This window comes from Mastigoproctus giganteus, chromosome 9 (assembly GCF_048544385.1).
Source record: "Mastigoproctus giganteus isolate SK-2022 chromosome 9, ASM4854438v1, whole genome shotgun sequence".
Lineage (NCBI taxonomy): Eukaryota > Metazoa > Arthropoda > Arachnida > Uropygi > Thelyphonidae > Mastigoproctus > Mastigoproctus giganteus.
In genome coordinates, this window is record NC_143583.1 from 102812610 (window position 1) to 102838585 (window position 25976).

Here is a 25976-nt window from a genome sequence, read left to right on the forward strand (position 1 = left end):
GTGATCTGAAATTTATGAAAAATTATAAGGGTTCAAGGGATAAAAGTTTCTCTACCCAAAATCTCGTTCAAGTCACACATTATAATTACTAGTCGGCGCTTATGAGGAGCACTGGGAAAAATTATTGTCACTAAAATTTTTGCCATTTCATGCGAATACGGTACACCGTTTCGAAGTAACATTATATGTGACCCGAAAAAATAAATTAATCTAAGTCTGCACTGGGACGCTGACAGTAGAGACGCTAATAGTGGCAGCACGTGGAATCTGGGAGAGATTGGCTCGGAATATGTACAGTAGTTACACAATAAGAAACATGAGAGTAGTATTTTTTCTGAGACCAAGTTATGTTGGGAAGTATTGTTTTCGGCAGTTGATATTTGCGTCGACTTTGCAGCCCTATTTACAAGTTTCATGCTTCAGCGTACAGTCAATAGCAGCTAAAGACCATAAATCCAGCTGGCCATCTACATTATACGTAACAGGAAGATATGTTGGCCATATCTATTCTGTTGTAAGTCCATATTTAAGCGTTGAAGAAATTCAGAAAAATTTTGATAGGATTCGGAAGGCAGTGTCATTGCGAGGTTTAGTTATAAACTTGAACGAACTAGAAATATTTGTAAATGAATTACGGTGTGCAAAAACAAAATTAGAGACACTTAAAGCGCACACAGAAACAGTTCTGAAAGACGAAAGCAATATTGGTTTTGAGGATACACCTGAATACAAATTAAAGAAAGAAAATTACTTTTTGGAAATAAAGAAAGCAAAAGAAAACGTTTGGGATTTGGAGGATAAGTATATGCCACAAGTTTTGTACCTTCCGAATAGACTCCATCCAGACGTTCAGGATGAGGATAACGTATTAAATGTGTACAATTGTTGTCAGTTAACTTTTCCTTTGAAAAGCCATGTGGAACTTGGAAAGCAAACCTCAACAGTATGGTTTTCTTCTGTTAGTCCTACAGCATATTATTTTAAAGGAAAAGCTGCAGAGTTAGAATTGGCAATTGTGCATTACTTTTCGCATTGTTTAAAAAAAGGTAACTTTACTCAGATGTCATGTCCAGATGTTTTTAAAGCAATTATTAAAGAAGGTTGTAATCCAGAAGAATTTTCAAAGCAGTCATGTATTACTGTTTTGGAAAAAAAGCTAAATGAAAACATTTCACAAATATTAAATGTGACCGGGTCAGCATCACAAGAAGCACTTGCTGCATATTTAACTCGTGTAATTGTAAGGAAATCATCATTGCCACTTATGTATTTTTCTACTGGACGCCATTATGGTGGAGACCAAGAAAACTGTATAAGCAAACAGAGTCTGTTTTCTGTAGTGCAATCTACTCAGGTACACTGTTTTATAGCAACAGTAGAGTCCGATACTGAGAACCAATTTCAGAATATTTTTAGTATCCTTAAAAAGTGCTATGAAGAACTGAATTTGCCATTTAGGATTGTAAAAATATCAGCAAAAAAGTTAAAACTTTCAGAAAGCATGAGAATTCAGTTTGAATTGTGGTCCCCTTTTCAGAATGATTATATTACTTGTGGAAGCATTTCTCTTTATGATGATTACCTTAGTAGGAGACTACAGATGACATATGATAGTGGTTCTCCTGAAAATTTACTCCATAATGTTGGTGCAGTTGTTGTATCAGTGCCAGATTTAATTGCATGCATAATGGAAAACTTGCAAACTCCAGAAGGAACTTATGATATTCCTCAGGTCTTAAAGCCATTTGTAATTTCATAATATTGGCTTGTTAAACATCCTCAGTTAATGTACAGTGTTTTAAATTATCATTCCAGTGGTTTGTTCCAAAATTTCGTACTCATTTATTGAGGACACTTCCAAACATACTAAGTATTTGTATACATGGCAGATGTTTATCAGAATATCTGAAAATTTTTCTTTAATCAAAGGGTTGGATGAATATATTTTGGAGAAATAAATGAAGTAAAGTAAGGTGACACTGGTTATTTTTTTAATTTTATTTTTCTCACTGTAAATACCAGCTTTAGGTTAGAATACAGATAATAACTGGCATTATATATGTAGATTTTTGAATCTAGATGTATTCCAAATACATTGACATATTTGAAACTAAGTTCAAATTCTGTTAGAAATTTATTAATGGTCTTTTCATTGAGGACTGTAGTTAGCCAGTTTCAGGCAGTCTAGGTTGTTAGCCTCCAGTGAAGTAATACATACTGTCCTCTACTAGGGTTACCAGATGTTCCCAGAAATTACTTGGCTCTGGAACTTACCCACATTTTAGAATGTGTCCATGGAAAGGTGACTCACTATACATCACATTCTTAAGACCTCCCTCTTCCAGCAAATTATTCTGTATGTTACATCACAAGCCCTCTTGAATGATATTAGTATTAATGGTGGCAAATGATGCAAAAAAAGCAAGTTGTTTCTTTATTTTGATTGATGCTTTAAAAGCATCAGTCATGATAAAGAAAGAACAACAGAACTTCCCATGTCACCCATCAGTCCCCTCTAATAGTTTGTCTAGTTCTTGTATTTATTCAAACTACTCACTTCCACAACACCAGATGGAAGTTTGTTCCAGAAATCAACTACTCACTGGCTGAAGGCAAATTTCTGTACATCTATTCAGCAACAATCTTTCCTCAAATTGAATTTATGTCCCCTTGTGTAGTCTGAGTAAGGGGATGCCATCAGCATTGTGTTCAATTAAAGCCTTAAACACATTAGTTTGATCTTGCAGATGTCTGTTATCAAACTTTGCAATTTGCAGAACTGAAGACTTGACTGGTAATACTCGTTTGTTTCTCTCACTAATTTTGTTGCCTTTCTCTGTGCCCATTCTAACAGATCCACATCCTTCACTTATTACTACTATAACTGTGAACATAGTGGCATAATTAGAGGATTGCAAATGTGGCCACCCCAGCCACAGGTGTCATATAGAGTTAACTGAATTTGATTTATTTTAAAAATATGCCTACAGTGTTTTCACTATCTAAATCAATTATTATAAAAGCCAGTCATTTTTATATAAAAGCTACAAACTTGGATAATTTATAATATAAAATACAGTAGTTAATGGTTGCCTTATTAAAATTAAATGAGAGTTCAGTAGAACTATCCTGTTCCTTTTATTTTAATTTTTTTGGGGAGGGTTTAAATTACCTAATTACAACTTTTCTGCTCATACCAGAAAACACTGTCTTGACAACAAGTTGTCCTGGTATTCAATACCTTTTTTTTTTTTTGGTGGTGGTGGGAGGATGCAGCAGATGTAATGCATCGCATCTGGGGCCTTGGTTTAAAAGAGTCTCCAGATCCAAACAAAGGGCATCCCATCATTTCAAAAAGAGTATTTGGTAGCTCCCCTGAGCAATGCAATTGTCAGATTAACCTATATGTCAGATTAACAATTTTATGATTACATCACAAAATGGTTAATCTGACATATAGTCATAAACTCATTTTTTAAATAAGTGGCAGATTAACCTTTTGGCAAAGTCATTTATTTGAAAGTAGAGTGGCACTGGGGAACCTTATTGTTCTACTGGCTGCAAAAAATGTGTAGCTTTCCTAGCTCCATATAATTTAATAATATTAATTATTACGAGAATGACAGTTTCATTTGTTTAGTTATTATTCAATTCTTTCCCTAGAAATAGATAATGGTATATCTTTATTTTCCATGTTTTTTTTTATGTTGAAGCTATTTTCTCCCCAGATTTGAATGGCAAAAAAATGGTAATCCTATAGACCCAGTTATCTTTTGGAATCATGATAATAGAGTATCTTTCTTGAAATAGGCCTCTGGGGGTTGGGCATATTCATAATATAAATTTTAGTAGTTTACACCAACCTTCCGTTGAAATAATAAAACAAAATTAATAGTTTAATAACGGCTATTACTAATTTACAATAAGTATATAAAAAGGAAAGAAAAAGAATACCATAAAATATACAGAATTAAAAGTGCTAAAATCTGAAGCTTTCGAAGGCTCTGCCTTCTTTCTCAACAGTACACTTTATTTTTGCAGTGCAATCTTAAATACCTGCAGGTTCATGGTACGTCACGTGATTCAATAACATGTGCATTATTCTCATGCGTAACAGAACCGGAAGTGGCTCGGGAGCGCGTCAGGTGAAATCGTTCATCCCCTCTAAGAATTACTGTCTCAGAGGGGATGAATCCGCATACCCCTATCTCTATTAATGTTTTATTGTAAATTAGTAATACCAGTTATTAAACTATTAATTTTGTTTTTTGTTTTATTATTTCAATGCAAGGCTGGTGTAAACTACTAAAATTTATATAATAGAGTATCTGTTGTCTGAGGTGCATGAAGAATCTTTGATAACCGACTTTTATTCAAAACTCTTTAATTTTGTGATGTCATGCTTTTATTTCTGCTCTGTTTTTTGAATGAAAATATGAGGCAAGGATACAAAAAAAAGAAAATTAGGTTATACAGGGTGATTCACTCTGTATAACACCTGTAATCACCCTGTATAGTTAAATGATACCTGTAAAAATGTTTATCTCAGCATATTACATATCATTACCTCTGCTGATATATATTTCTCCTTTTCCAGTATTGCTTGTTATTATCCTGTGTCATTAACTCACCACAGTATTTAATAACATTTCTTGTATGTAATGTATTCCCTGATATTAAGGTCATTCTGATCAGAATGGCTTTGTTTGATTTTAGATCAGATGTATTATTACCGCTCCTATTTGTACTATAATAAGCGGTTTCTAGGTGGTAGATGACTCAACTGGTACAACACCACCACCACGTTATTGGAGACTTGAATTGGTGAAACCCGCGTTTAGTCTCGAGAAAAAGTTTTCAGCATTCCCATCCCCTCCCATTTTCTCCAACCCATGCATGGTACTAATACTAACCACCACTACCACAACTAATATAATATAACAATATGACTCTCATCAACTGGTGCAATACCATCACTTTGCTTATTGGAGGCTTGAAGTGGTAAAACCAGTGTTTTTGTCTCCAGTGCAAAGTTTCCAGCATCCCTTCCCCCAATCATCTTAAACCTATGCACATTATATTAGGTACTATAGGTTTTGATACCTTTCATGTTTGGGGTTTTAATAAAAAAACGTTTTGCTCCAATACAGTAAGTAGTTGCTCTGTATATAGATAGTAATGTTTAAAAAAAAAAAAGTTTTGCTGTAAGCCTGGATTTTTTCCCCTTGATATAATTGAAGTAAATCCTCTACCTTTTGCAACCACTGATAAGTCAGAACCAAGAAGCAGAGAAACAAATTTGGTGTCAATCTGATAGATGGCATATTTTGCCAAGATACTGTGATCTCTGATTATAGTTATGAATTTGTCCCAATTCCCCCCCCCCATCGCTTTTTCCTATTATATATGGGGTCAGCGTTTTTTTTTTTATTGTTTTGGCCTTCAATTTTTACGGCCGGATTCCCTTCCTAACACCAACCCTCACCCTTTATCCGGGCTGGGGATATGTGGTGGTCATTCCCTGACCTTCCGCATCCTCCGTATTTAGTGGTCACGGGCTGGAACCCCAGTCTAATCAAGAAGTGTGTGCTATGCACTACTGCTCCTGCCCACCTGGCTTCGGAAAACTATGAATTTGTCCCAATAGCTTTAGTAATACAGTATTTAGAAATTACTGCACGTATGATATTATCCTTGTCCTCAGTACCATGTAGGCTACCTTGGCAGTGATGTTAATACTCTTATTGTGCGACTATTCTCCATGGCACTTAGTGCACAACATCACTCTCTCCTATTTGTTTGGATACTCTGGGTCCAATTCCTCTCAAAGACTGAAGGAATTTCTAACATCCTCTTCAATTGAGGCTGTGTAGTTACATGATCTCAGGTGAAGAGAATAAGGTTTTCTTCTGCAGGTTTCTAAATGAAAATCTGCCTGCAAACATACTTCCACAGATAAAACTATGGATATGAGCAACGTGCTGCAGGTGATGATGAATAATAATTTCAATTTTAATATTAGGATTGACAGCATGATGCAAGGAAGCAAGCTTATATAGCCATTTAAAAAAAAAAAAAAAAAACTAAATTTCCCCATTCCTTCTGTTAATATATCTCAACTTTCCTTAAATTATTTGCACTACCCACCTCCACAACATTAGGCAAAAATTTATTCCAATGATTACTCTTTTTATTCCTATTCTCTTTTATTCATTAGTCTGCTTCTTAACAGGAGAAGCTGTTTTTTTTTTTTTTTTTTGTTGATGCTTTATAAGCTTGCTTTCTCGCATCATTTGCCGCTGCAAATACTAAATACCCTTTGGCTGAGTGTGAATTTCCATACAGTTATTCTATAAACGCCCTTAAACATTTAAAATTTATACCCTGTTGTGCTTTTCATCAGAGAAAAGGTAGATTCCTTCAACATTTAGTTTACTTAGCCCTTTTATACTATTGTACACTTCAATTAGGTTGACATGCAGATATATAGTTTCTAGAGACTTAAACTTATAGAACCCCATTGTTGATAATATCCTTTTGTGTCCCTAACTAATGTTGTTACTCTTCTATGTACCCTTTCCAACAGATCTATATCCTTCCTAAAGTGAGGCTTCTAAACTTGTATGTAATATTCCAGATGTGACCTAATCATTGCCTTTATACAATGGGATAATCACCTGTCTATCCCTCTTGACAAAGTTCTAGTATATCATTAATAGAATCCCATGGGCCTTTCTAATAGCATGTTTGCCCTGCTTAAAGGATTTCATGTTGGACTTTATAGTTATCATACTCCACTTCTTTGACTTTAGTATCACCCAGATGGTATGTTTTTCTGGGATTACTGCTATCCAGATGCAGCACTTTGCATTTATTAATGTTAAACTCAGTTGCCACTTTTCAGCTCATTTGCTTAGTTTATCTAGACGTTGAAGTAGCATGTTGTGATTAGTTATTAACTTCACTGCCCAACTTTCTTTCATGAGCAAACTTGAAATATCTATGTCAATATCATTAATAAGTATTAAAAACAGTTAAGGATCCAACACCAATACTGGTGGGATCCCATTTGCAAATATTCGCTTAGTGGCAAATTATGCAAGCAAGCTTAGAATGTTTTTTTTTTTTTTGTTAGTTGTTGGCGGCTTTTGTGCCCATAATGCACCTCCCAAAGTTTTTGCATTTCTACTCTGATCCAGGCCCGAGGTGGGATTCGAACCCCTGATCTTTGGGTTGCCAGGCAGGCACTTTACCTATCTGGCTAGCTTGGTTGGTCTTAGTATTAGTACTGGAAAATGATGCAAGAAAGCAAGCTTATGCACCATCAGCCAAAAAAAAAAAAAAAAAAACTTTTCACCTCTCCATCCCCTGCAATATTTTGTCTAGTTCTCCCTTGAATTTATTCAAACTATTCACTTCCACAACAACAGATGAAACTTTGATGTAACCATTTGCTGAAGACAAAATTCTGCAACCATCCTTCCTCAATTTGAATATACGCACTTTCATGTTCATAGTCTGAGAAAGAGGAAGAATCCCATCAGCAATTAGATTAGAAAACAGGCCTTGTGTGCCGGGTTGCATTATATCATCAAAGTTTCTTGCGACGACCGACTAACTGGTTAAAATAAATTTATTAAAATAAAAATATATACATAAGATAAAATATATAGTAGATTTTGAAGCGAAGTGCCTCTTCATCAGCTAGTCTGTGACTGGTGTACTTCAGTATATATTAATGGTTACAATATCACGAGTCTGGTGTCAGTAAAGCAGAATTACGTATACGTGATGATCGCCAGCGCTCATCGCACTGCAATACAGTATATTCTATAATAGGGTGTAAATGTACTCCCCTCGTCCGATCCATAGTACTATTATTGGTGGCCATGTGTAGTGCTTCAAGCCATGAGTGCTGGCAGTAATCACGTGAATAGTCGACGATTTCAATATCCCGTTGGGGATCAAGATTGTGCTGCTCAACCCAACAATGTTCGGCAACTGTGGAGCGTTCAAAATTAGCGGTTCACTGAGCCACCTCACGTTCAGAAACCCGATCTTTCAATCTTCTACCAGACATAACACCTACATAACACCCCCCCACAATCCGGACACGGTATACGGAACCACTCCGTAGGAGAGGAGGAACAGGTGTTTTCACCTTAGAAATAATGGATTGTAATTTCCACCCCGGAAGTTGCACGCATCGTATGTGATGGAGATACAAAATCCTAACAAGACGTTCCGATACACCCAGATAATAGGGGATGTAGGTGGTAGAGATAAATTGATCTTGATCCCCAGAGGGACATTGAAATTGTCGACTATTCACGTGATTACCACCAGCATTCATATGAGGCTTGAAGCACTACACATAGCCACCAATAATAGTTTTTTTTTTTTTTTTTTGATTTGGTAGTTGTTGGCGCATCAGCTTCTGTGGCCATATTGCACCTCCCAAGGTTTTTGCAGTACTTTGATCCAAGCCCGAGGCTGGAATCGAACCCGCGACCTTTGGGTTGCCGGGCTGGTACTTTACCCACTTGGCTAGCCCGGTCGGCCCAATAATAGTATTATGGATCGGACAAGGGGAGTACATTTACACCCTATTATAGAATGCACTGCGATGAGTGCTGGCGATCATCACGTATACGTAATTCTGCTTTACCGACACCAGACTCGTGATACATGATCATATCCAGCTGACTTGTGCTATTGTAACCATTAATATATATTGAAGTACACCAGTCACAGACTAGTTGATGAAGAGGCACTTCGCTTCAAAAGCTACTATATATTTTAATGCTTTTATTATATATATTTTACCTCTCTTATCTTATTGTATTTTAACGCTTTTATTTTATTTCTGTTTTATCTTATGTATATATTATATTTTTATTTTAACGCTTTTATTTTATTTCTGTTTTATCTTATGTATATATTATATTTTTATTTTAACCAGTTAGTCGGTCATCGCAAGAAACTTTGATGATAGAAGCAATTAGATTGCTCAAGCCATTGAAAGCTTTAAACAACTCACTCAGATTACCTCTCAGGTGCCTAGTCTCCATATGCTGCAGTTTGCAAAGCTGAAGCCTTTCTTAGTATGAGCATCCCTTTATTCCCCTCACCAATCTTGTTACCCTTCTCTGTACCCATGCCAGCAGCTCTGCATCCTAGATAGGAGTGCAGTTATACTAAGTCAGAACATAGGTTTGTTAAGGGGAGATCTTGACTGACCAATTTGATTGGATACTATGATGCAGTGACAAAGGAACTGGATGAAAAAATACTTTTGATATCATATACTTAGATTTCAGAAAAGCTTTTGGTACTGTTGCACATAGGACTACTGTACAATTTGGAGCAGTGTGGCATTAAGGGAAAGTTAATGCTATGGATAAAGGTTGGTTGAATGGGAGAAGACAGAGTGATTATCAATGCACACTGCTCTTCATGGACTAATGTTATTAGTGGAGTCTCACGGGGTTCGCTGCTGAGCCCACTGTTTTCGGTATTTATTAAATGATATTAAGGCATATCAGGCTTAAGTCTGCAAATGATACAAAGATTGGCAGGGTGGCTAATGATAGTAATGAAGATATGCTGTTGTAACAAGATCTAGAAAGATTAGGCAGATGGGCTGAGAAATGACAGATGAAGTTTAACACTGACAAATGCGAGGTACTGCATACGGTTACCAGTTATCCCAGAATAACATCAACTGTGTGGTTCTACACTCAGTATAGCAGAAAAGGGACCTGGGGTAATTGTGCAGTCAGATATGAAGTTCTCTGTGCAGTGCAGACAGGCTGCCAGGAGAGCTCCTGGACTTATACAATGGGATAATCACCTTGCAGACACTTTCAAATTCAACCCTAATTCTCGGCTTTTGTTCAACAGTGACCTGTACTTGTTAAGTAATTCTGCCAGTCTCCTACTCCTAATATCATTAGTGCCAACGTGTACAACTATATCACCTTTTGTGCCCTTAAAAGATGATATCCGCTCTACAACGTCATCAACCTTTGCCCCTGGGAGACATACCCTGGTCCTGTTCCACCTATCCTTTTTACAAAGCATGTTACCCATTTCCCTGACAATAGAGTCACCAACAACTACTAGTTCCTGTGCGACCAGCGCATTCTGCCTTGGGGATTGTTGCTGTGTTGCGTGATGACCAAGTGCAAGCTCTGGCGTTGATGTGGGCAGCTGAGAGCCTGATGGGCCCCTCAGTTTAGATCTTTCGAGGGCATCCACCCTGTCCTTCAAACTCTCATATAGGCCCATAACAACGCTGACTTGGTGCCTCATTTCCTTACACTCCTTACATTGCGCACACACAAAGACATCCCCCATGGCAATATCATGTTCTATTCCAGAGAGTTCGGCAAACATTTCACAAATTTCACATTTTTTTAGGCTGTGATGCGTTGGAGAATCGCCCTCCTCAGTTCTCCCCCGAGTCACAGCACTCCTGCCACTTTTGTGCTCTAGCTTTGGGGCATGCTATTTTAAATTAATTAGATCAATAAATTAAATTAATTAATGTCAATACTACGCTATCTAATAGAAACAGTGAAACATATTACTCTACAATTACTCTATATGTGATTCAACTTAAACAGCATCAGCCAAAAAAATTATGCACCACATCTGTTCAACCTCTTTAATAATTTTTTGCACCTGTCTTGAATTTATTCACAGTACAGTAATACCCTGAAGTTACGCGATAGGTGGGTCTGACGAAAATCGCTTAAGTCGAATTCGCGTAAGTCGGGGTACAACTTTGCATATAAATACATATAAATTTTGTTTAATTGGGACCAAGGACTAACAAAAACACTAGTTTAAAAGAAAAATATTTAATAAAATTGCAGTTATTTATACATATTAATACATATTGTGTATTAAAAAAATAAATGATTTTCGTAAAAAAGTTATTTCGATGTCGATGGCTTCATAAAATCTAACAAATTCGTCTGACGACATAGCACCTTTTTTTCACACAGAATTTCTTCATAGCAAGCTAATAATTTTTTATTCCTTACTTTGTAGCTATAATGCGTTCTTGGTTGGAGTCTGTTTTCTAAAATTTTTAAGCCCTTTTCAATTGAGCTGAGACCTTCTGTCAAGCTTGCAATTGTCATGTGCTCTTCTGGTGGAACTGAGTCTGAAGTGTCGGATAATTCAGTGACGTTTTGGTCACACATCTCTATGAGCTCATTCATTGTTTAAAAGAAAAATATTTAATAAAATTGCAGTTATTTATACAGTTGGTTATACAATTGCAGTTGGATTCACATAGTGAATCCAACAGCTCGATGACATCATCACCATTGACTTCCAAATCTAATTGCCTGGAAGATTAACAACTTCTATCATATGAGCGACATGATCAGTTTCTGGCATTGTTTTCGTCTCGTTTTTGAAAAAAAATGGACAAAGTTTCTTCCAGACACCATTCGATGTTTTTTTGTGAATTTCATCCCAAGATTCTTCAATGATTCTTATGGCATCTAAAACATTGAATTGTTTCCAAAAGTCTTTAACAGATATCTCACTATTTTGTCTCATAGCTTCATTCAGACGTGCAAATGAACGCCTCGTGTAGTATGCCTTGAATGTTTTGATGACTCCCTGGTCCATCGGTCGAAGCAAGCTGGTTGTGTTTGGAGGCAAAAACACAACTTTCACACGTCGGTCGAAATTAATTAGGGTGGCAGGAGGGTGACCGGGTGCATTGTTAATAAGAAGGACCAATTTAAATGGAATCTGTTTAGACCTGCAATAACGTTCGACTTCGGGTATGAAGTGGTGACCAAACCAGTCCTCAAAAACGGAAGCTGTCACCCAAGCTTTATGATTTGACTTCCAAATCACTGGTAAGCTAATTTTAGATATATTTTTTAAAACTCTTGGGTTTTTGGAGTGATAAATTAAGAGAGGTTTTAACTTGCAGTCACCAGCTGCATTCCCGCCGACCATCATTGTCAATCAGTCTTTGGCAACCTTAAAGCCTGGAAAGTTTTTTTTTATTCGTGAAAACAATGTAATTTCCAACAAAAGTTGAGCACGGATTCGAACACACACATAAATATGACAGTTGGAATGCAAATTCTTGTATATGTGTGCAGCTCATGCGGCAGCAAAGTTGAATTTTGTTCATCTTTCGCTCTCACTCTCCGCCGTCACACCGTATATCGATAGCATATGAAAAACGACCTTGAAGATAGTGGGCGGCAGTGTTGCCAAACGAAAAAATCAAGAACCGCATAACTCCGAGTTCGCGTAAGTCGGAGTATTACTGTACTTACCACTTTTGTTTCACCAGATGGCTGTTTGTTCCAACAATCAGTTTTCACATTAGTCCATGAAGAGGAGCAGCCATTTATAAGCACTCTGTCTCCTACCACTTAACCATCCCTTTCTTCACAGTAATAGCAATGCACCAACCTTACAACAATTAAACATGCAGTACCTTATCAAATGCTTTACTAAAATATAAGTATGTGATGTCAAAATTATATAATACTAATAGCCTCATAGTAGTTAATCAGATTGTTGAGGTTTGATTTCCCTTTAACAAATACTTTCTGTGATTGTCTTATGGCTCTACTCCTATCAAGATGAAATTGCAGTACTTACTATTGATGCTATTATTTTACATGGCTAAACTTATGAGGCTATAAGTATAATCTTTGTGCCAGGTTAAACTTACCTTTTTCTGTTCTTCATCCTTTGAACTATCCTTGTGAATAAGAGAAACATCTGCAATCTGTAGGTACTTCTGAATCTTAGATTGCTCTGATTATTTTGAATAAAGATCTATCACTTTTGCAACATCTTTTAATATAATTGTATAGATTTCATTTAGTACTAAGTGCTTTGTTCACTTCTAGCTGCAGCAATATCTCTTCCACCTTGCATTCTATTAATATAAAATCACTTATTTCCCAATCGATACTGGATAACCTGCTAACCTTCTCTCTAAAAACTTCGTGTGTGAAATGAAAGTAGTTGTAAAATATTTATTCAATTTGCCAACAATCTGTACAGGATCAACAGTTATACTATTTGCTTCCAGTGGACATAAGTGATTCATTCCTTTACTTTCAACTCTCAATTCTTAATAAGAATTCCTTGCTGCTTTTTCTTTGCATTCTTATCCAAAGACTACTCATATCATAGTAACTTACTTTCTTGAGTAGTAGAAACTGCATTCCGAAAAAAATTATTATAATTAATAGTGGTAATGATCAGGAGTGGCTCATTGGTAGGCACTGCGGAATTGCAGCACCCCCCTCCCCTGGATTTTTAAATCTAAATATACAGTCAACAGAGTTATGAAATTTTGTGAAGAACAATGCAACGCAATGAATATTTTTATTAACAGGTCCCAAATATAGTATACTCATCCTCTATTTTCAATAATCATTTCAATAATAAACGAGTAAAAACACGAGATCATTTTCAACTTTGAAGTTTAACTGTAGGTGGAACTGTGCGCTATGCAGTTCCACATTTAGGCCCAGTGGTTGAGTCAATGCTTAGATGGCAGATTGTGTCAATACGCAATTTTAGAGGTGGTGAAAGGAACTGCGGAACGAGGAGTGCTGATTTAAACAGTGCACCAAACTTGAATGAAAAAGTTATTAATTTATTTTCGATAAGTAAAAACCAAAGAATGGATTTTATTTTTAAATAAAATTTCAAGGTTACCCAAGTCTGTTAATGGTAAGTGTCAAGTTAATGTTTTGTAGTATTTTTAACTTGATTATTATTATTACCATCACTAAGGCAATTTAATGTAACTTTAAGAAGCAGCACATCAGAGTCACGAGCCACCACTGGTAATGATGCAAGGGAGAAACTTATACAACAAATCAACCAAAAAAATATATATATACAGTCAATTCTGGTTAATTGGGACACATCGGGACTAGTGCATTTTGGCCAAATTAAGCGCCTGCCCCAATTATCCGAAGTTTCACGTAAATAGTTAAAAATACAATGTACCCCCCCTTTACAATTGGTTCACTGTATAATCAAATCACGTTATGACGAACTCAACATAGTAAAGTACCGTTCACTATATGATGTGCAGTAAGCGCCGGTCATTGTGATCACGTTTGTGAATTGAATTTTAATTCTATTAAACAGCGATTCTAATTAGCGAAAATAGGAGGAATATTATCCACAGGCTATAAAAGCAAAGATATATTAAGCACAAATTTACCCTTTGTTACCTTGCCAATTAAAAAATTAAATGATACGTGAAAATCGGAAGAATATACTTGATAATCGGAATAATTAATACATACTGTAATATGTACATACTAACTAGTTGACATTTCTGTTCACTGACATTCGTGGGTTGGGGGTTAAAATTTAAAACAGTAAAATTATAAGGAATCAATGACAAAGAACACGGCACACACAAACTGCAAGTAACACGATACGTGCAAGTAAGAACGGAGTAACAATTTTACGAAGCTTTAAAAATAGGAATGAAGAGAAGATTCCATGGAAGTGTAAACACATTTCACCACAATAACCCACAGAATTCCAGCTGTCGGTATTATCGCAAATTCAATAAAATTGAGTTACTATTCGTTTATGATAGATTGTGCTAACAGAAAAGCCCAATAAACAGGTGACTGCTAATTGCTTTTATTGTTTTATGGTTGTGACCTCCACAAATCTGACCGAACGACGTGGTATGGTCGGAGAAAATCATAGGGTAATCTCCAGTGCTGCGGTCTCCTGCCCCGATTAAACGGCATGTTGTCCCAATTAAGCGGCATGTTGTCCCCTGGCTATTTTCTCGATTGGGTTCTGTTTTTTAAGATTTGCCCCAAATAAACGGCTGCCCCGATTAACCGGTGGCCCAAATAACCGGAAACCACTGTATATATTTCCCACATCACCTCTAATAATTTATGTGATTTCTGTGTCTATTCTGCAACCACCCTTGCTCAATTTAAATTTGTTCCCCTGTGTGTGCACGTGTTATCTAAGCAAGAATAAGGATTACTCAATTCTTTGAAAGTCTTAAACATCTCAATCTCCTTATAGTTACCTATATTCCAGACACTGCAGTTTATAGAATTGAAGAATCTTGGTAAGCGTACCCATTTGTCCCCCTCACTAATCTCGTTGCTGTTCTCTGAACCCATTCCAACAGATCCACATCCTTCCTAAAATGAGGTATGCATACTTGTTTGTAATAGTCAAGGTGTGGCCTAACCATTGCCTTATACAAAAGAATAATTATTTCCTTATTCCTGCTGGGAAAATTCCATGAACTGCTAGAGCAGTTCATGGAATTTTGCATTTTACTGAACACCAGTTGAAAAACACAGCTCTGGAGAATCTGAGTTTAGAGTTGCAGATAGCCATAGGCTAACCTGCAAGTGCTTCCACATGTGATACACGGACTAATAGATTAACAATAGCTGCAGGTGTGGTAAAAGTGATTCTTGCACTGCTTCTATTGGAATGAGCAGCAGCTTGGAAAGCAAGTTGCTGGGGATTTCAAGAATTGGTAGTCATTGTGGAACAAATAAATACACGGGCTGTGTCAAGGTAATTAAGAGGAAGAACAGGTACACATATACTTGCATGTACACCAATTCTAGGAGTATAGTAAATGAATTTGAAGTACTGGTCAAGACATCAAAGGCAGATACTGTTGGGATATCAGAGATGTGTCACACAGATATAAGGAATGCAGTATTTAAATCTGGGGAGTATAATGTGTACATTATACTCCCCAGGGAGGAGAATTATGTTGTTAGGTAGGAAACATAAAATCTAAGGCATCCATTAGCATTAGTAAAAGTGGTGGTATTGCACCGGTTGATGTGAGTCATCTACCACCACTTCTTGCATCATATGCCATACTAATGCTAATTCTAAGGGGTGAATCAAGTGAACCACCCAAGAATTGGCAAATTTATTTATCAGGTTGGCCATTCGTATGTCACAACTGATTGTGATCTATATATAAAATAATATTTTGGAAAATAGTGCTTTTTCACGTGCAGAATTTTTGCTTTTCACAAGGCAGGGTTAAGTGTTATTGCATAGTACTACAACAAAGTGATTGACGGGTCTGTCTCAAAGATCACACCTAGGAACTTCACTCTTAAATTAAGCTGCATATACCACAGCAATGACTCATTACCTGATAGCGTTTAGTAACGTTATGACGTCACACAACACTGACAGTTTGGCCGTTGTTAATTGTGGGGTTTAATTTTAGAATTCTAATGTCTCAAGGCATTCTCTTATTTAAAAAATTATTAAATTTTTTCAAAATTTTCTTCAGCTATTAGCAATGTTGTTAATAATGGCAGTAATATAAAATAGAAAGATCATATCAGAAAGGCTAAAAAGAAAAGAAAAGAAAAAAATATTGAAGAGCATGAAGCAGTACTTAAAAATCCTGATATCAATGAAAAAAAAAGCGATTATAATAAGTTAAAGGCTTCACAATTAAGAAAGGAAAGATACGAAAAGAGCAACAAAAATTAATCACAAATTGTTGATAGCTCTACTGAAACTTCAATTGTCGATAAAAAAAGAAAAAAATGATAAAGTGGTAAAAGATGAAAATGATCAAATTAGAGATTCCTGAAAATACTTGCAGTTCAGGAAATTTAATACATGACGTTTTTGGAAGTATTGAAACTCCTGTGGAAGAAGAGTTTCAATTTAGCTACAACAAATAATACTATTTGCTGAATGAAAAACTTTTATCTGAAATTAAGATTCCAGGAGAATTGAAAATAGTTTGTTCATCAGACCAAATTATGCCAGAATAGTTGTAATGCTGAAGAATACAATTCTATAACATCCAAAACACTTTATTCTATGGAGCCTTCATGTTTACTTCCACATAAACTACTTTTAAAGATAAATGCAATTGTTATGGTTTTAATAAACTTAGATATAAAAAATGGAATCTGCAATCCCATTGGGGGGTGCTATTTGCCCCCCCAATGGGATTAGGTCATTTAATACAACTGTAAGGGCCCATGAAGATGGAAGTGAGGAAACAAGGATCTGTCCCGATATCAATTTTTTTTTTTTTTTTTTTTAATTTAGAAGAAAATTACAGTATAACAAATTATAATATTATTAAATAATAGATGCCACCATCCTATGTTATTTCTTATTCTTCGGTATCAGTGACTCATGTTGAAAGGTCATTTAATACAAGCCACTGATACTGAAACGTAAGAGGCTTGTGTCGAAAGGTCATTTAGTATAGTAAAATATAATTTGGCAAACTAGACTAAATGATCTTGCTATACTAGCAACTGAACACAAAACTGCCAGCAAAAATGGACCATACAGAACTATTTAGTGATTTTTTCCAACGTAAGAGAAAGGAAGACGAATTTTTAGTAAGAATGAAATTTATAAATTAACCTAATCATAATGCTACATTATTAAATTATTTATTTTGATGTTGCATCTTATTTAACAGTTTCTATTTTATTAAGTTTAAATCTGCTGAATACTACTTAAAATGTATTATGAATAATATTTTTACAAATAAGACGGTTTTAAATATTTTAGATTATAATATAATGGGCTGCTGGTAACTTTTCAGTAATGTTTGTATTAAAATAAGTATGAAGAAAAACAAGAATAAAACTTAAACTCTGTATGGCACCACCCCCTTTGAGTAGGCACCTTTGTGCAGTCCACAACTAGTATACTGCATGTGCAGCAGCCCAGGGTCTAGATTTGATTCCAGTCAACAGCTGGAGGAATTTCTAAAGCACCTTACAATCTAATGTAGTTAGCTGATCTCAGATAAAGCAAGTAGCAGTTTTCCCCATGATTTCTTCTAAGTTTTTCAGCTGTACAACATGAATGTCTTTTAAAAAACAAATTGTGTGTGTGCCGAGCACGCATAGCAGAAGTTAAGTGAACCTTCTTTAGAATATTTTGAAATTATTATTATTAGCCATATGGTGCAAGGAAGCCTTAGGCTTATGCTGCACGAACCAAAAAAATAGAAAAAATTCTGAATTACCCAGAGAGAGAGAGAGAGAGAGAGAGACCAAGAAAAAGAAAAATGATAATATCCAGCACAGGACCCTGGGTGTGCCAAGCCCATACTCACCAGATAGGAGCTCCTGGAGTTATGTTTATTATTTCAATGTTACAGTGGTTTTTTTTTTTTTTTTTTTTTTTTTGATGAAACCCCAAACACAAGAGGTATTAGAACCTGTAGTATTTAGTACCATGCTTGGATTGAAGGTTGAGAAGACAAAAGAAGATATTTGTTGACATTAGACTTGAAGACTGTACTTTTCAGGAAATACGTATGAAGAAAGGTTGTTCCAGAAAACAGCAGTTGAATAAATAAACGAGGAAGATGAAAAGTTGGTTCTGTGAGTTTGAAGTTGGATATTAAATTATGTTGGCTGGTGGTGGCACATGTTCGGACTGTTTTGAAAGAGAGAATGGGAATTATAGAAGTCAATTCAGAAGAACAGTGCCCATGGAAGTATCTGTGGAAAAGGCATGCAGCAGAAACAGTACGTCTATGAGACAGCAAGTGGAGAGACTCTGTTAGAGATGAGTCATTAATTAACCTAACTGCCCTCTTCTGAATGGAATCTAGAAGTTGCGAGAGGTTTTGGGGACACCGCCCCAGATGTGGGAACAATATTCCATGGTAGGGCAGATTTGCAATTTGTCAGAGTGAACAGCTGTTTGGAAGAAAAGTAATGCAAAAGAGAAAACCAAGTTTTTTAGATGTAGAGGAAGCAATATTTATAATGTGCCTGTGCCAAGAGAGATTAGAAGTCAGGGTAATCCCCAAAAGAGATATATCATCTTGCCTAGAAATCAGAGTGTCACCAAAGATAAGCATAGGAGAAGAAGAATCAGAATCCTTTTTGTGAGATATAAGACAAGACTGAGTTTTAGAAGGATTGAACTCAACTAAGTTGTCTTTGCCCCACTGGAGAATTACCTGGAGATCGGCATTTAAGGAATTGGTAGCGGATATTCGAGAAGTTGAAGCTGATTGAGCAGGGCAAGGTTTCTCAAAATGGAAAGTGGAATGCAATGTGCTATCATCGGAAAAACTATGGATAGAATTTCCAGTCAATGGAAGAAGGTCATTAATATACAAGAGGAGAAGAGTGGGGGTAAGAACTGAACCTTGGGGAGCACCAGCATTAGTGGAGAAGTTAGAAGACAGAGAGCCATCTACCATCACCCTCAGTGAGAGATCAGAGAGAAAACTGGATAACCAATTACTAAAAACAGTTGGCAAACCATAAGATGGAAGCTTGTTTAGAAGACCTTTATGCCAAACACAATCGAAAGCCTCTGAGATGTCAAGAGCAACTGTGTCTGGAGTGTCTATTACAGTGTCTGGAGACTAGGCACCAGCGAGGTGATCTGATAGAGGTGTATAAAGCCTTGAATGGGTTAAGCATGCTCAATGCTGATGGGATTCTTCCTCTAGCTCAGAAAAATCACCTGAGAGGGCATAAATTCAAATTGAGGAAAGACAGATGTAGGATAGACGTGCAGAAATTTGCCTTTAGCCAGCGGGTGGTTGGTTGGTGGAACAGACTTCCATCCCTTGTGGTGGAGGTTGATAGCCTAAATAAGTTTAAGGCTCAGCTGGACAGGTATTTTGAACGAACAGAGGGGTGAAGTGGAAGTGGGTTTTTTTTTTTTTTTTTTGGCTGATGCTGCATAAGCTTGCTTTCTTGCATCAAATGCCTCTACTAATGCTAATGCTAACTGCTTGTGTTTCACTGAACTTTTCCATTGAATTTGTCCATAAATGGGTAACATAAGCTAGAATATCACCAGTGGATTGACACTGACGGAATCCATACTGGTGATCGTTGATCAGACGGAAGGTTTCTAGGTAGTTTAAGAGTTGGTGGTTAATTGATTTCTCCATTACTTTAGAAAGAGTAGAAGTAATTGAAATGGGACGATAATTGGATGGGAGGGATTTGTCACCCTTTTTTCAGGAAGGTTTCAAGGTAGAAATTCAAGGTTTAATATTTTACAATTGTTTTATAAGTTTATTACAAAGTTCTTACAGATCTCTCCTTTATGCTCAATTGGAAGTGGTTTTTGGTGGTCGCATTGCATATAATCATGCTCTATATGCCTTACAATTCACTATCTGCCTTCGGCATATTGAAATATAAATTTTTTCTCTGTCAAAATGTTTTTAAAATGAAATACTGTAGAGAATGATGAAAGAAAATATTTTGGTTTTTAAATTTTTAAAATCTGACTGCTAGAAGCTGAGATATAGTGATTTAAAACGTAAATGCGACATGCATGCAAGTTACACCGTAGCGATACTGATTGCATCACTGCTACGTATGAGTTACGTCATTTCGTGTCGCATTTACATTGCAATTTTTGTCAATTCATTGATGCAAGTTACTCCAATGTTAAAAAAGCCATAGTGCACCTAAAGAAGTTTCACTTCAATAATAAAGTACTAGTTGCCTAGGCATCGACAACTTTTAGTGGGCCCAAAACCTTAAATGGCAGACTACTTTTTTGGTGATGTCATTTGTTTGGAATTAGTGCAAAACCTGGGCTACCTGTGGTACAGGAATTTTTTACTACACTGGAGTGCAGAACTTAAGGACTAACACTATTCCTAAAGGTTACAACCACAAAATCAAACGAAACAGCCTGTGGCGATTTACATAACTGTGGCCATTCAGTAGAAAGCTGGCGCACATGCAAAAATTTGAATCATGACGAGAGGGCTCACATAAACAGATAAAAGCAGCAGTTCAGCAATAATGTGCAAATTACCAAATGGTGAGCACAATTGTTACAGATGTTTGATTGGTTTTATACAGTGCTACAGACAACATCTGGATGACTTTAGTCGGGGTCAAATAATTGGGAAACTTGAGAAAGGTCGAAGTGCAAGGCTGAAGAGTTCGCTATCGCCCATCACATCATTTCATGTGCATGGTCGGCCTTCAGAATGACAGGTACAGCTTTCAGAAGGACCAGTGGTGGTTGTCCAAGGAAAACAGTGCCCAATGATGACCGCTATATACTTCTACAGGCCAAGAGGGACCGACACCAGACAGCAGGATCCATTGCAAACTAGCTGCACAGGACATTGTGGTTTACCATGGCCAGGCGACTCCACAAAGGTGGATTGTTTGCCTGACAGCCAGTACGTACTGTCTCTTTAAAACCTGTCCATCAGAGACACCATTTACATTGGTGCATTGAACAATAGGGCTGGACAGCAGTGCAATGGGGTAAGATACTCTTTACTGATGAGAGTAGATTCAGTCTCAACGGCGATTCTGGACATCAGCTGATCTGGCGAGAGGTTGGCACACTGCATCACGCCGCAAACATCACTGAAAGGGATCGTTATGGCGGTCGAGGTATTCTCGTCTGGGGGAGGTGTTATCTTGTATGGAATGGAATACAAGATATCTTGAGTATACAAGATATGGAATATCTTGTATACACAACTCCAGATACTGGAAGGCGGTACTGTAACCGGTGCACGCTACTGTATTGAGCTAATTCTTCCCCATGTGCATCTGTCCCAAGGTGCCATTAGTCCCGAGTTCGTGTTTATGGATGATAACGCCATACTCCATCACACTGCAGCTGTTGATATGCTTTTGGAAAGAGAGGACATTGTTCGTATGGATTGGCGTGTCCATTCCCATGATCTAAATCTCATCAAACACACATGGGATGCTCTGGGGAGATGCCTAACGGCACGTCCACACCCACCAGAACATGTTCACCAGCTGAAGATGGCACTGACAGAGGAATAGTAGTAGTAGTGGCATGTGATGCAAGAAAGCAAGTGTATGAGCTTATGCAGCATCAGCCAAAAAAAAAAAAAAATCACACCATTCCCCCCCCAAATGCCTGTCCAGTTCCTCCTTAAATTTATTTAACCTATCAACTTCCACAATGACAGATGGAAGTTTGTTCCAGCAATTAACCACCCGCTGGCTAAAGGCAAATTTCCACACATCTATTCTACATCTGTCTTTTCTTAATTTGAATTTATGCCCCCTTAGGTTTGTAATCTGAACAAGTGGAAGGATCCCATCAGAATTCAGCGTGCTCAACCCATTCATGGCCTTATACACCTCAATCAGATCACCGCGCAGGTGCCTAGTCTCCAGCCACTGCAATTTGCAGAACTTAGTCTTCTCTTGGTAAGAGGATCCCTTCATTCCCCTCACCAATCTTGTTGCCCTTCTCTGTACATGCTCAAGCAAATCTACATCTTTCCTAAAATGAGGCCTCCAGACCTGTATGCAGTACTCAAGGCGTGGCCTGACCATTGCCTCATACAGAGGGACAATCACCTCCTTTTACCTGCTAGCAAAATTCCTATATATCATTGACAAAACCCCATGACCTTCCCTGGCAGCCTGTTTGCACTGCTCAGAAAACTTCATATCTGACTGCACAATTACTCCCAGGTCCTTTTCATTTTCTACCACCTTAAGTGTAGTGCCACACAGTTGGTACGTTTCTCTGGGGTTACTTCTACCCATATGCAGTACTTTGCACTTGTCAAGATTAAACTTCAGTTGCCACTTCTTAGCCCATCTCCCAAATTATTTAGATCCTGTTGCAGTAGCACACTGCCATTACTGTCATTAACAACCCTGCCAACCTTTGTATCATCTGCAAACTTCGACACTAAGCCTGATATACCTTCATCGACACTAAGCCTGATATACCTTCATATTTATCATTGATAAATATACAAAACAACAGAGGACCCAAAACCGAACACTGTGGGAAAAATAACAGAAGACCCAACACCGAACCCTGCGGGACTCCACTAATAACATCAGTCCACGAAGAGCAGCACCCATTAATGAATGGACGATGTTATCGCAAGAACCGATCAACAACATTGTTCTAAGTATGGACAGGCATTGCAAAGCCTGCATCGACATTAGAGGTAGCCATATCTCCTACTGAGGACCACCTCTTCCCTTTGTTCCATCTTTGGTAGTGATGCATCTGTATCATGCAGCCAGTGCTATGTTGCCATTTTTGAATAAAGTCCCTCTGTACTGTTTTGTTTCCGTTGTTGTGTCGGTGTCATTTCCTTCATCATTTATATACCTCACGAGGTTCCTTTGGTATGCTTTTCCCATATACAGGCCACTCCTATGAGAAGCTACAGGTGAAAACCTGACTGGTCCTTAAGTTTTGCACACCAGTATATATTAGGAAGACTATGACCATTACAATATTCTCTCCATATATGCTGGTGGAAAACATTGGTGTAGGAGACCAAATTTTATATATATATATATGTATAAAAAAGAACTTGGCCAAAAAGCTTTTGCTATCTTAAACATACTCCACAACACTGAAATTACAGCACCCAGAAGGAATGATCAGAAGTGCATACATATCAACAGGCGGATGAATTACAGCGAGATGCGAAATTGATTATAATACAAAAGCAATTGGGTGGAAGCTTCACCAGATAATAAAATGAATGATCATGTTTGTTTGTTATTTGGTTTTTAGGAGCATTAGCAACTAAGGCCATATTGCTCTGGGATATGCTGTGGCCATTCCCTGACCTTTTCGCATCCTCTGTATTTGGAATCAAGAAGTGTGTGCTATGCACTGCTGCTCCTTCCCACCCGGGTACGGAGGCGCCATTATAGATCGTGGAATTCAATGCTGTGAGGTCACGTTTGATAGTGATATCACTTCACTTATCAGCCTCTGAGCGGCTGGAGCATGCACCGATGTTGGGAGAAGTGGCTATAGAAAAGTATGACTGCTCATGGAATGGGTCTGCACAGGTAGCACAGTCTTATCGTCACTGTCTTCCCCACACCGGGTGGAAAAGGCCCAGGTTCAAACCTCGTTGATGACACTAGGAATTTTAACGGGCTTTTTTCACTCTGTGGCTGAGTTAGTTGGTCTCAGGCATAGATAGCAAGGTTTTTCTCCCAACAAAACAGGTAAGTCGGCCAGAGAACACATGCAATTTACAGACACAAATACGGGTTTATGTATTGTATTACGGGTGACCCTAATATAATAATTTTTGCTTGTTGAATGGGTAGTGGAGCACGACAGAGGGCTACAGAACATGAGGTTCGTCTTATCCATTGACTGGTTTACATAAGGTCATAGTTTCACTTGTCTGCGTGGTGCCAGAAGTTCCCCACAAGCCAGCCAGATGTCTGAATAGGCTTGAACACTGCTAAGCTAGTCATGATTGTTGTTTGGGGTTTGTGTTGTATGACTGACTACTTAGCCAGAAGAGCTGCTGGACAGTTCCCGCACTGCCACGAGGAATTGGGGGCCAACCTCAGTTCATGCTACTTTCTGATGCCTGTCCATTACCAGAAATCACAAGAAACATTAAAAAAAAAAAGAGGGAAAGGCAGTAGGTAGAGAAAGACATTTAAGAGTTAAAGAATAGAGAAGAGAAACTTCTCGCAAGTAGAGATGAGAATATATTAAAGAAGACATGAAGGCACATGTATTGTTCCAGAAAGCTAGCTGTTGTTGTTATTGTTATTTGGTTTTTTTAGGAGCATTAGCAACTAAGGCCATATTGCTCCGGGGATATGTGGCGGTCCTTCTCTGACCTTTCCGCATCCTCTGTATTTGGTGGTCATGGGCTCAAACCCCAGTCTAATCAAGAACCGTGTGCTGTGCACTGCTGCTCCTGCACACCTGGCTACGGAGGCACCCAGAAAGCTAGCAAATGACAGGATAATCCCACGCCGTGAATAGTAGTGGAGTCAGCACACAGATGTCAGGTCAGAGGGACAGGCATGGGTATCACAAGAAGGTGCAAGGGTGTATTTTCAGCTGCAGAATCCTACCCAGGCACAGCAAGTCTAGGTCTGCAAGAAAGAGAAAAAAGTCAGAGAAGAGGACAAACATCTAGTGCAGGGAGAAGAATCCTCTGCCAGCAAGGTAGGTGGTCAAGCCCCAAAGAGGGCACATGAAACTGTTCAAATTCTGGCAAAGAGAGAAGCCATGGGCAGAATATTTCCACCCAGGAGCAAGATGCCCCCTAGGTCAGCATAATGGTCCTAAGAATGAAGATCACACACTGGTAGGGCTGCCACCTCTCTAACCTTAAAAATGAGGACATTTGGGCAGAAAAAAACAAGACTTTTGAAGATGCTTTTCCCTATTGTACCAAAACACACCTTACATTATCTTACAGTCTTTTCAAAAATGCTTATAACTTTAATAACAGTTTATTATGATAATAGGGTAATAACACAGTCACTGGCAAAGTAATAACATGTTAAATATTTTAATTGAATATCTCAAATCCCTTAAATTAACAGAATTCACAATTACCATTCTTATGCAGATTGATTTAAAAAATGATACACAAAAAATTTACTTATGGTATGAATAAAAAAAAATACTTTTATTTTTCTCAGCATAATTTATTTGCTGTTCTCTACATTTCTTTTATATTTTTTCCACTGATGCAATTTTTCTCTGTAAATCTGTGTTTTTGGATAAATATGAAATCTTTACACAGCATGTCACTGAAATTGAATTTTGTAAGCATTAGTCCCTTAATAGAATCCACAGTAAATGAGTTTCTATCCTTAGACGACTGCATCTCCATCACTGAAAACAGTTTTTCAATAAATGCATTGTGGTGGTATGGAAAAGAAATTTTGAGCAATTATTAATACATTACATTACAAGGAACAGAAACACCTTAATTTCCACTATGAATTTTTTTAAAATTACAAAACTGATCAAAGCACTTCACATCATCCACACACACTTCTTTTGTATGAAGGTACCTAATTGTTGAAACCACACTATCCCATTCAAGTGGATACTGGTCTCTTAAAGACATCCACCTGAATGAAGAAACTTCTTCCAGTGGTTTCAACCACATGTCCAAGTATTCAGTGCAAGATGAATATGAG

General features: G+C 37.4%; 1 protein-coding gene across 1 annotated transcript; it reads left to right on the top strand.

The window, feature by feature from the left end:
* Nucleotides 1-262: 262 nt before the first annotated feature.
* Nucleotides 263-1774, top strand: Slimp (Seryl-tRNA synthetase-like insect mitochondrial protein). Its single transcript, XM_090381352.1, has one exon. The coding sequence runs from the start codon at nucleotides 317-319 to the stop codon at nucleotides 1757-1759; it is 1443 nt and encodes a 480-aa protein (XP_090237478.1). The 5' UTR covers nucleotides 263-316; the 3' UTR covers nucleotides 1760-1774.
* Nucleotides 1775-25976: the final 24202 nt, after the last annotated feature.

Excerpts from the sequence above, each read along its gene's own strand:
- Slimp (XM_090381352.1), top strand. The coding sequence starts at position 317 with ATGAGAGTAGTATTTTTTCTGAGACCAAGTTATGTTGGGAAGTATTGT.